This window comes from Pyrgilauda ruficollis, unplaced genomic scaffold (genome assembly GCF_017590135.1).
Source record: "Pyrgilauda ruficollis isolate IOZ18807 unplaced genomic scaffold, ASM1759013v1 scaffold40, whole genome shotgun sequence".
In the NCBI taxonomy this organism is placed as follows: Eukaryota; Metazoa; Chordata; class Aves; order Passeriformes; family Passeridae; genus Pyrgilauda; species Pyrgilauda ruficollis.
Window position 1 is genome coordinate 5,947,010 of NW_024525490.1, and position 12,944 is coordinate 5,959,953.

General features: G+C 37.0%; 1 protein-coding gene across 1 annotated transcript in view; it reads right to left on the reverse strand.

Annotated features, from left to right (window-relative positions):
• Window positions 1-12,944, reverse strand: part of KHDRBS2 (KH RNA binding domain containing, signal transduction associated 2) — a 311,090-nt gene that overhangs the window by 13,946 nt on the left and 284,200 nt on the right. Inside the window, exon 8 of the mRNA XM_041477469.1 lies at window positions 1,172-1,230. Coding sequence (XP_041333403.1) covers window positions 1,172-1,230 — 59 coding nt within the window. The remainder of the gene's footprint in view (window positions 1-1,171; window positions 1,231-12,944) is intronic.

The following is a 12,944-nucleotide window of genomic DNA, read 5'->3' on the forward strand; positions in this document are numbered from 1 at the left end:
GAACCACTCACACTGACATGGATAAGCTATTATTATTACTTGCCTAGCATTGAAAATGTGCTTGACTGCACATTGTATCATCCAAATATATTGTGAGAACTGATTGTACAAAAAAATAAGTTATTTCTGATTATGCAATGCAATCATTTTGACAACATCTCACTAATGTCTATTTCTGTACCAATACAATGGAAACTGCAAGTTAGCATTAGTGACATTTGCTTCACAGCTGCATGAATAGAATTATTTATTTCAAGCAGCAACACTTATATTACCCCTTAGTGTAACTTTCATTTGCAGCATCATTTCCAGCAGCTCTCATTTTCGCAATGCTGTGGAAGTCACTACGTAGACTTAGGATACTTCAGAAGTAGTAAATCAGGCATTAAAGCTCTGCTGAATATTAGGGTTACTCTTTAAGCTGACTTGTTATTTCAATGAAAATCTCTGAGTGAGATTCACTGTGCCACCTGATACAATGTACTGATAATTATGAATAGGAAAACATGGTCTACACACCAGTTATTGAAATATATCACTAATAGCAAACAACAGATCTGAAAAATGATTTGTACTCAGGGGAGCTTCTCTTCCTTTCACTTCTCTTCCTTTCATGCTCCCTGTACTCATGAGGTGGAGCTGCTCCAGCTCAGACACAGACTCGGTGGAGAAGTGCAAAGACTACAGCCCTCCCTCTGCTCATACTGCCTAGTGTGGCATGAGATGCTCCTTAGTCTTGGTGCAGGAGGGGTTCCCATGGTGATACAGCACCCTCTCCTTCTTTCCACTTTGATTAAGTCTATATTTCTAAATCTCACCAACCTTGCTAGTTGAAATGATGCACATGACAACAGCAGATGCATAGTATTGTTGGTAAATCAAGCAGACTGAAATTTAACACTGTGAAAGATATTCAAACACCAACAGAAAGTTTTGTGTTGCTGCTAAACTGACCGGTGACTGTGAGTAACTGGCTTTGAAATTTTGACTGAAATTCATCAGTCCAATTTTCTGGTCCTATGTCAAAACTCACCCTAAAGTTACACAAATCTATTTTGTTTGGTCTTTGTAAAATGAGAGAAATAAAGTGTATGGAAGTAATTTCTGAATTGCCAGTGACAGATACTTTCCTCTGATTTCACAAATTTGCAGAAGATAGAAGAGACCTTACCGTAGCTGTCATAAGCCTCTTCACTTGTTCCGTGACCATAGTCATAATATTCAGGCACACTGTAACAGATTCAGATAGCCATGTCACTATTATCATAACAACTCAAAACAAAAACACAGCTCACAAAATAAAAGCCATTTTTACACTTTGACATGACAGCATAGTCCAGCTAGTTTCAGGCATAGGGAATATTTAAAGATATGAAAGAAAATGTATCAGTGACAATAAAAGCTATTGTACAGTACATAACATTTCTTATCTACTCAGCATAAAAACCAAATTTGATTCTAAATGTGTAAACCTAGAGACATGACAAAGACTGAGAGAAATTCTATCTGCAAAAATTAGGTCTGAAAAAAGACCTGATACCATGATACAGTGTATCATTCACTGCTGTTAAACCATCCTCATTTACCTGTAATTCTAAACATTTATGCGTTACCAAACTCAGCGTAGTATGACTGTATGGCGTGGAACCTGTAAACTACTTTACCAAAAACAATGACAGGCTTCCAGCTTTGATCCTGAAGACGAACGATGTTCCCACTGCCTGTAGAGAGAAATTTGATTCTCTACAGCCTTTTTCCTTACGTGGTTATTGGACACCAATGGAAAGTTTTATACAGTGATCAATAAAACACAAATTGAAATAAACGAGGGTCTAAGTGCAAAATCACACTTAACAGTCTCAAACTCATTTTTCCACTGTTTTCAAAAATTATGTATGGTCATATTAACATGTTATCAAAATATTTCAGATAATGGTTACATCCTGGCCATCAGCAATTCCCAGCTATTATGTGGAGTGGGCATCCAAAAAAATTCAGCCTCTGAGACACAAATGGAAAGGGAATTGTTCACATTTTTGCTTCACTGCTATTATTACTTATAGTTTGCATGGTGTTTTTGGTACCTGGTACCAAATTCAAGATCAGGCTACTTCTATTCTCAGGTAACATGTAAGCATACAAGAATCAGTCTCTGCCCAGAAAAGTCTGCGAACTCCATGAACTCCACTAGAATGTATTTCTTCAATCTGCAGTGAATAAAACAGAAAATATAACACTTTCTCTGTTGATAATTTTTAATTGTTGTTACTTCTGCTTCTTTTTCCCTGGACACTGTGTGAGATAGAGTCTTGCAAAATGAACAGAAGCAGGCAAGAAGCTCAATATTGCTATAATTTTAATATTATTGCTCAGGCCATTTTCCATATTGGATTATTGTTTTAAAAATATTAGTTTACACTTGAGAGAGAAGCTTAGTTGACAGTGGATTGCAAGTAGAAATATTTCAGAAGTGCAATAGAGCTAAACAAGCAATCTGTAACAATTATTTCCTTAACCTAATTTTAACTTTGCTCACAAACAGCCTGTAACCAGATTTTAAATTTCTTGAACTTAATGGCTATCCATAACTATTATTGGAATAATTTCTGAGAATGATTCATGTTCTCTATCACATTCAAGAACACTCACTTCACGTATCTGATAACTGACAGCTAACCTGCTTTGACTTGGGTCATGTCACCCCCTGAATGGCTGGGGATAGCTCTCAGTTTTTGGCTACAAATATCCATTGATCTGGTTTTGTTTTTTGGGTTTTTTTTAAACTGAAAATGTAACTATAATTGTGTGCATTAATTCAGTAGTTTAGTCAGAAGTCATTCATGTGAGTGAATTACAATGACACCAGATCTTAGAGAGGTGAAATTCATTTGTTAAAGCAGTTGCAGAAAACAGACATAAGAATAACATGAATGAAATTAAGTTAACACTTCAATGAAGACTTTTCCCAATGGCAACTGAGCTCTATAGGACACAATCACTGTCAAGACTTCCCGGATAATGGAAACCATCCAGCTATTTGAAAATTAATCATCTAAATATACAAACAATGCAAGAAACCAACATGAAGAATATATCTTTTATTGGTAGAACACAATATTCACTCTGTACTATTTTGCAATTATTTTAGTAGCCAATTAAATTAAATTACAGGATTATGTAAGGTGAAGTAAAGCACTGCAGCATCAGGGTTAAAACATTTATCCAGTCATAGCCACAAATCTTAGACATAAGAAATTACTTGTACTGTTCAGAACAGACACATGACATACCACCCAGCTCTGGCAGACAGCCATATGAAAAACTAATTTTAGAAGCTGCATTTTGACAAACTGCCTGCTTTCCTGGCTAGAGGAGGGTGTTGGACTAGTGAGTGGTGTTAAAAGAAAAGAAACACAAGAACTCCTATCTTCTGCCAGCAGATAAGATGCTAATACTTTTTCCTGATAGGTTTTTGCAAACCAAAGCAGCTGCCTCCAAAGGTTACCTCTAAAAGGAGGCCAATCCAAAGGCCACTAACTTATCAACAGCAATCCTGCTTTCAGTGATCACTGATGAGGGCCTTGAGCTATTAGCCATCAACATAACATCCAGCAGAACACAAGACTTGCAAGAGCAGGTAAAAGATTCATTGCTACATTGTTGGTATTGTATGCTTTTATTTGAGAAAGAAACATACAATCACAGAGATAATAGGGATGTGAGATAAAAATCCTGCAGTGAACATTCTGAACTGAAATACACTGTCAACAGAATACTAAGTTAATACACAAACAATCACAAAATAAGCAACAATCTGTATTACAACTATAAAAAGGAAGTAATTTGTTACACACTGTGTATTTGATGTCTGTGAGCATAATACTTAACACACTCCTGAAAATATGTAATTCATAGCACAATACATGATTGTCATCTTAGTCTTCCAACTTTATTTCCCTGAATATAACATCTTTTTTCATAGATTTGAGCCAAAATGGCATATCAAATTCCTTGCCAACTCATACTGAAAAGTGTTTTGAAGAATATGTAAGTGAATAAAACTTATTTCCTACTATGAAATACCAGACTTAAATTTTGTGGGCTAGACTGCTTATCCATTCATCTGCTTTATTTTAAATCTCTCTGAACAGTCACTATAATCTATTATATGCATTTAGTTGTAGACATTTTCCTCTGCTTTACAGCAAAGTAAACAATGGGCGATATTTATAAAAAATATGTGATAGATTATGGCTTTACAAACATCATGTTATTTTTTTAAAAATTACTGAACTACAGAGAGAGGTAGTTCCATTTGCATTCTAGCCAGCTGAGAAGGAAGCAATCAGCAAATGCATTCAGCATAAATAATACTTGTTTATATAATTTTATAGTTCTCAGACTGTTCCTGGAAAATACAGTGATCATGAGCTCTAGAAACCACTGATTCTCTTGGCAGCGCTAATTGGAAACAAAACACCATTATCTATCATTAGCATTCATTACTTTCAAGCAACATGAAGTGTAATTTACTTAAAGTACATGCACCCACCTGAAAGCAGGATGCAATGCATTTTATAAAGCAGACAGGATTAACACATTACTAACTTTTAAGCTTTTACTTCACTATACTTTAACACCATATTTCTGAAACATAGAGGTCTTGATATACTATGACTTACACTTTAGGAACCTTCTACAGGTAGCACTCATGGAAAAAATTATATACACAGGGGTATGTATCTTAGAAGTAGTTAATTTGGTTTGTATATGAGAAACTCTGATGTTATTTTTCTTTATAAGAAATATTTACAACACAGATATATGACCCTGTCCTAATTCCTATTCTGTGCCCAAGGAGATTACATATACTGGAAATCTTCATAATCTTTACCTATTTATGCTCTGTTTTTAACTTTTCATTTTGGTTAATACTTTTGAACATGTTCATTTTAAATTTGAAAATCAAAGTTTCCATGAACAGTGATGTGTTCTCTCTCTTCATGCTGATAAAGCTGGATCAGTTTCCAAAAAAAAACCCCAAACTCAAACCAGCACAAGATGCTTGTTTTTGAGAGATAAGGGTCCTTTAGTGCCTTCCAAACTGTGTTATCTAGGGATCCTATGATATGATGAAGGCTCAGGTACAGAGACTGTATCTTTTAACTTCTCATTAACTGGGACTTTTTGAAATTGGTATTAGTGCAAAAAAATGAATTCCAGTTTGACTGCGTCAACACCCATGGGAAGCTCAAAAGCCTGTAGAGAACAGCACTTTAAAGTGGTTTAGGCTGAGAACCACAAACAAAAGTGTTAAGATCGAAGCCAGAAAAGCCTGACTCTTGGGTCAACAAGCTACCCAAGGGAAGCGTGATGCTCACCACTCAGAGGTCACTGGGGTTAGGTACAGGAAAACATGACATTAATGAACAGACTGCATTAGCCTTTGATCAACCTCTTCCTGCACCTGCAGGAAGCTGCTGGCGAGAGACCCTGGGTTATCAATATTTCCATCTGGCTCCCTGGCTGCTCTTACAGCTGCAGTAATACAAGGCAGCAGAACATTGCAAGAACTGAAGAGCAGAAGTACTTCTTGTTCCCTTGTGCTCTTTGGTCGGGTGTGGGTTTTTTTGTTTTGTTCTTCCTTTCTCTCTTTTTGTTCTTCAGGTTTTTTTCTGGGGGGGAAGGATGCATCTAACCTTTTATTCTCAAGTGTGGTTGTAGACACACAATGGGCTCTCTAAGCCAAAGCAGAAAGGTACAAGAAAGAGTTTATCTTCTTTAAACATCACTAATGAGTGAATCGGTACAGAAGCATGTTCTGTAGTCTATCTTAAAAGACCCTAAGAAATGGAAAGTCTTTCAGTAAGACTGGTTAATTTAGATTTAGCAGATCATATTTCCCTGTAAAAACATTTTTTCTCCCCTAATGGTACTTTTTAACTGATAGAGTATATGTTAGTATAAGAGTATTTTATTGGGAAATGTTTGGGAAGAAGCTGGCCAATTTAGAGGCTTTTGATAAATCACTGGAACTACAGCACTGCCATTAGATAATAATTAGGCTTCTTTTGTGAAATACATTAATTGATTCAAACTAGAAATTCAGCCACTGAAGTTCCACAGTTCAGACTCATAATGAAATAGGTTAAAACCTTGTTCACTAGCCTTTGAAGAAGTAAAAATAATTTGAGATACTTCCACCTTTGCGTTGTAGAGATCAACAATGTGAGACTGAACCAGTATTGTGGAAATCTCTGAGGAGGGATTCCCAGCCTTTGACAGTTTGCAATCAGCATCTATACATGGGTACAGATAAATGAACCTTTATCACTCCTTAGAGATATATCCCAGTCATGGTTATCTTTAGACAAGATTCTTGAGTCAAGCTAATGTCCAGGATAGCTCACAAGGACCACTAGAAGTAGGATTTAATATTTTAGAAGTGGGATTCAATATTTTAGACAAGTCTCTTTTTCACATCCTCAAACGGATCCTGTGTACTCTTGGTCTAAAATTATCTCCTTCTTTCCCTCTATAATTTCTGTTCAGTAATCTTTGGCATTTCCAACTTCCAACACCAGTAACTGGTACAATCAAATATTCAGTTCCTGTGCTGACAAGATGCAGTCTAATGTTACTGCAGTTGTTTTATGTAAGACTGTGTTTGTAAAGCTTCTCCCTCCTACATGAGGGAGGGAGCCAGCAGGTTTTAACACACAGTTGGCCGTGAAAGAAAAGCTGTTTACACAAAGCAGTGTACCTCTGCCTGGAAGAGAGGTGAGCAAGATCTGCACTCACATGAATTACAACATATGAAATTTTTACAAAATAATATCTCATAGTGGAAATGTGTAAATAAAGAAATAATCATTCTAGGAATCTGAAACTTACTGGAACATTTTTACTTAATAGAGCATTGTATCTATAGGGAAGATGACAAATCTTTTGAATATAGGAACTTACAAGATTCAGTCTTAAATCACAAATACATTCCTTTACTCAATACTTCTTTAGAATGAATGGAATAATATGGTGAGCATTTTAGTGGATGAAGTCTCCCTTTTTCTGAAAGCTCAATTTTGATTGTATCTCATATTTTTAACAGAGGATAATATTGCCATTACAATGCTCCTTTTAGATTTAGTACCTTACAACATGCCTGAAGTTAAACTAGATTCAACTGTGTCCAGCATTTTTGTATTTTTGATTTTGTGCTACTGAAAATATGAATTTAAAACTATTATAAACAATGAAGGCAGTAAAGTTATACAAGCATAGGATTGGATAGCCAACATAATTGCAAGATGACTTCAGTTTCTGAACTTTTTGCAACATATGAAATACAAACCAATCTGCCATTTAATTTCACATGGCAGTTTCTATTTATCTATTCTACATTCCACTGCCATTTTCTGTAGATACAGAATTATGACTAACTGTTTCAGCATATAAATCCAAATGTCTACAGACAGAGTATTTGCAAAGGGAATGATGCAGCCTTTTAGGAATCCGAGACAGTTTTAAAGGAAAAACTTTTCTCTAGTTCAGAGTAGTGAAATTTGACTCAACTTTGCTCATCAAATCAAATAAATGAGAAGTGGCATTTGAAAACAGTTTCTGATGATGAATGCCATAAGTAGATTGCTGTGAAGATACATAAAATGTCATATTCTAGGCTTCCTGCCTTGATTGATTTCAACAGATTGGAAATAAAATACAGGGAAATCTTTATTTACGGACAGGCAGATATAAGCACGTAGCCAAAATCAAATATGACAAAATATAAATACAATGCACAGTGCTTAAAACGTGATAGAGTGAGTAGTAGAGAAAATAATAATGAATATCTAAGTTTGAAAAGAATCAGTGTAACTATTCTACCTATTGCAGTCTCTACTATATTTGTCTATGTATTTTACTACATAGCAATATTTTGATAGTGGGACAGAAGTGTGTAAAACTCTGCTTATATCACTAAAACATTTAACTATGTGATAATCTACTAATTCAATTAATGATTATTCCCAGTCTTGTCTAACCATTGTTTTTAAATTAAGGACAAAATTCTTTCATTTAACTATGGATAGTTCACAACTAATCTGCTGGAATTTCTCACAAAGCAGTAGCTGAAAACAGTGGGACTTCTGAATAGAGTTCACCAAGGAACACGTACACCTAGCTGAACCTTATACTGCTCTCTTTACAGGTGTACTAGTTTGTTACTTTACTTGCACCACTGCTTTGAGAAACTCATCTTCAGAAACAGATGTACATACAGCACCTTGATATCTGGAGGTCAAGCAAGGATAACCTGGATGAAGTGGAGCTCATGCAAATATACCCTGCTGATGCAAATAATTCTTTCAGATACAACTGGATAAAACACACTTCCTAAGTCAATTTGCAGCATGGCTGTGCACTGATGTGATTGTACTGTAAGCCACATAAGTGACATGGACTGAACTGTGGTCCATGTTGTACTCCTGCATATCAGATCAGAAATAAGTGATTCCTAAAGCTCGTCTACTAGCAGCCCACACTGCAGAAAAAAGAAGATATAAACACAAGCTTTACAGTAGATAACATGAACTTTGTAATAGAAACAATAACCAGGGAAAACAGTTTCTTTTCAAAGTCAATAAATTGTCATATATTCAACTTCAGTGGCTGCATATGGTCTTGAAATTTTCTGTGAGTATGAGTAATTAGAAGAATGTAGCACCTATCAGAGGCTGAATGGATAGGTATTGCTACAAACAGTTACTGGGATAAAAGCACATTGATATGGTCACAGTATCTATTTTCCATAGCAGCACAGTGGACACAGGCAGCATTTTTGTCCTTTTACTTCTGTTCCTAGTACTGACAAACAGATGCCCAACTGGACTTTGCACATAACAGTGCAGCTTTTGGTATTAGAGCACCTTTTGAATTAAACACAATTCCGTGTGGTGAAAGGTACCAGTCAACTTGAATTTCTCTGTTACTGCACCTTTTTTTCCTTCTTCAGTCCTCTAAGAGAAGTCCATTTAAGCAATTATCTAACACAATGTTCGTCAGTCTTCCAATCCTGAAGAACTACTTAGAATTTATTCCAGATATATTAGTGTCCTTTGTCTTTATGTTAAAGCTTAGATTCTGTAGTATCATTAACATCTTAGAGGGGAAATTTGGAGATAACATGGCCTATAATATGCAATTCCAATCAGAAACAGAAGTTTGTTTATTTCTTTAGCAGATGCAGGAAGGGTTTGAAGTGTGAGTTTGGCAGATCAAAAAGAAATTCTTTGGCCAAAATGATCGGCATACCAGCATGAAATGTCTGCCCAGAGGACTGCTGCCAAAGCATTACATAACTTATTTGCCAGATTAACAGTAAATATTTTGCCAAGAATTGCTTAGAGGTCCTAAAATTGGGTCACTGTTATTATTAGTGAGGCTGGGTGCAGACAGACATGAGAAATGCTTTTTACCTATGTCATCTTGCAGTCACAGCAAGGATGACAACAGCCATCACAAGGCCTGTACTGCTGTGGGATGGAATCTGTAACAGCAACGTTGTGCACTATTTTCATCTGTCTTTTATCACTGAATTATTTATTCTTCTTGTCAGTAAGTTATGGGTTTCCTGATATTTACAAGTCTATTTACAGCCTAAGCTGGGAGTCATCAGCCCTCCTTTCTTTAGACAGCACACAGTGGCAACTCATATAGCTGCTGAACTATGTTTTTAACAAAAGCCATACAGAAAAAAAGGCAGAATAAAAAGCCAGGCAACCAGACCTGAAAGCCATTGCCAATATATCATCTACCTGTTCACAAAAACCGGAGTGGATCAATGGATGACTGCTCATGCCAGGCATTGTGGAACAGGGGAAATAATATGAAACTCAAATTTTAAGCTTCATCAGATAATCCTTGGTTTCCTTTGCTCCTCCCTGTTAGACACCACTGTTTACACTACATACGGCTGGACAAGTTGGGCACAAGTGAATTAAAGAGAATATACCCTTCCCGGTTCATCCCATGACTGGACAGTCAGTCCCAGGCTTCCTTGGTGTCTCTTTGGCTGTGAGACATGGTATCTCTGAAATGAAACTGTTGGGGCTGGCAGAGACACAAAGGCCAGTGGAGATGACTGCAGATGTGGCAGCAGAGCTGAAGATGGCTCTGTTGGCCACCACGATTCATCAGCAAATGATCCATTTCCATCAAATTACTCTGTTGGTCTTGGCTGAGGAGTCTGGCCACACTTTGCACGTGGGACAGTCTGATCCCTGACAACCTCTGAATAACCAAAGAGGCTGATCTTCTGCATCTCCTCACAAAACTTCCAATCCTTTTCTTCTGGAGATCTAGTGATCTCAGTCCATGAATCCTGGACAGTGGTGATAGATCAACAGACTTAAAAGTTCCTGGTAAGAAAATCAAAAAGTGCATTACATTTTGAAAGCTAATAGGATTCTCTTATATTTTCTGTGTTACAACTGAGTTGGAAATTAGCACTTCTACCATTTTGTATATTGTGTCTATATTTTTTTAAATAAAGTTGCCAGACTAGAGGTTTGGGAGGTACATCTAGCTGGCAGAAAGGTTTTGAGTGTCCTCTGCCTTACTTTCAAGTATGCAGAGAATAGTGTATGAACTTAACAGCTACTGAATATCTCTTGGACGTCAGATATTCTTATTAATGCAAGCCATCTTCACATTATATGGAAGGGAGGGGAAGAGAGAGGAAAAAAAGGTCGTTGAGAAATTCAAATTACAGCGCATTATTGTCCATGGGAAATATGGCAGATATGGTGCCTTCTCCTGCCCAGTGATATGGTTGTTCCCTTGTTCTTTTTGGTATTTGACAAAGCATTCATTGTAATTACCTTAAAAACTGTATTTTGACATTTGTATGAAAAAAATTTCTAAAATTAGTAGGGATTCTAAATATCCTCAGAAAATGTGTAGTTTTTCATGGACTCAGTTGGGAAGGACAGACAGTTCGTTTAAATCTGTCCTGGGGTTCCATCTTGTGTTCTGGGTCGTCGTTATGGGACAGGAATATAAGGAGGTGAAAAAGAGGCTTTGCAAATACATCTTCTGCTATTTAAAGCAAGACATGCAATACAGACTGTCATGACCCATAATTCCCTTATTTCTAAAATAAGCCTCCCCATCTTAATAAGGTACAACTGGCACTTACCATAGTTAGAGTCCTGCTTTTCTCTTTCTTCAAGTTGCTTCTTTGCTCCATTTTAAATTGTGCTGGAGACGCCTCTTAGCTTGTTCAGACAGGCAGACTTACTGTGGGTTTCATTCCAGCCTGATTCTGAGGCTCTGTCATGAGCTCTTCCACAGGTGACCCCATCCCCCTAGTTTCAGCCTAAAAATCAGACTGCTGTCATGAAGGACAGACAGAGCTTTCTGTGTGGGGAAGTTCATTAGAGAAGTCCATTAGAGAAGGACCTATACCAAGTGTATTGTTGGACCTGCAACACCATCCCTGACTTTTAGCACGAATTTTTAGATAATTATGCACTGAAGTACAGCATCTGAATAGTCTTGGGGATTGGTAATTGTGGTGCTCCTTCTACTAAACCATAATCCTCTGTTGCAGCACCGTGCATGTCAATACTGTGCTCGTTTTCTCTGCTGTTGGCAGAGCTCAGTTTGCAAAATTCTAAGTCAGACCTCTTGGACAGCAAAGGACTAAGGCTCCCTAAACTAAATATATATGGGCAGAAAGACTCTGTCAAATGGGAAGTAGACCCAAGGTATGGAAGACAAAGGCAGTGATAACAGGGGTGGTGGTGGCAGGCTGCCCAAACTCTATCTTCACTCTATGCATGGGATGAGCAGGGGAATGAGGGGAACTTACTATGAGCTCTGCTCTAAAGCACACCAAAGCCAGCCTGAGCTCAAACCATCCACCCTGTCCGTTCATGACCCTCCACCCCAACATGTTCTTTTTGAAGCAATGAAGAGAATAAAGCTTGGCCAACATGCACAGCAAGGCAGACAGTCAGACAAAAGTATGCATCACTCTAAGAATTTCCATATTGAGTCCCTAATAAGCCATAAAAAGCAATGGGAAACTCTGCCCTTAACATGAACAAAAATCTTGGTACTCTGCATTAAGCCACTAACTAAAATTGCTTCTCATCTCATGCTTTAGAATTTCAGTCATTCCCTGCAGAGGGAAGCAATGGTAATTTCCTGGCGGAGCACAGACATTTTTCTCAAGTTTTTGTTATTTTTTTTTCCCTTAAATGACACATGACATGAGTCAGTACTTTGGAGCAGTATTACTTATCTATTTTAGGTGTGCACATGGTATGTCTCATATGACTAGACTATACTAATAAGCAAGATCTGAGACTTGGGGAAAACATTTTGCATCTAACCAAATATTTTGGGCACAGTATTTCACTGTATTGTTCGATTTTTATTTTTTGCTCGGTAAGCAGGCATTTCTATGAAGCTGAATGGCCAACAGTGTGCAGAAATACAAGTTGCGTATTTAATGGTCCATTTGTTTTTAAATCTTTGAAACAAGAAGCATGTAGCTCTGAAAGTGCTCTCTTTGAAATCAATGGGCTACTTGAGGCATTAAGCGCCACTCAACGTGGGTAAGTATGACACATGTCTTGTCATATATTTCAAAAAGAAATATTTTAGTTGCAGATTTTAAACAGATTAGGTATCCTGGAGGTAGCTCCAATTAGTAGAAAACATATCTGATGACTAAACTTAATAGCTGTTTAATTAACTAAATTATGTGACTATAAATTTTCTCTCTTGTACCGAATTATCACTACTAGTTCTAGCTGCATTATAATACACTCCTCATAAAGTTGATATATTTGTCATTTAGTTGCCTGGGACCTCAACTTGCAAAGAAATTACAGGTTAATTCAGATGTTATAAAGCAATGTCATATCAAGGTATTT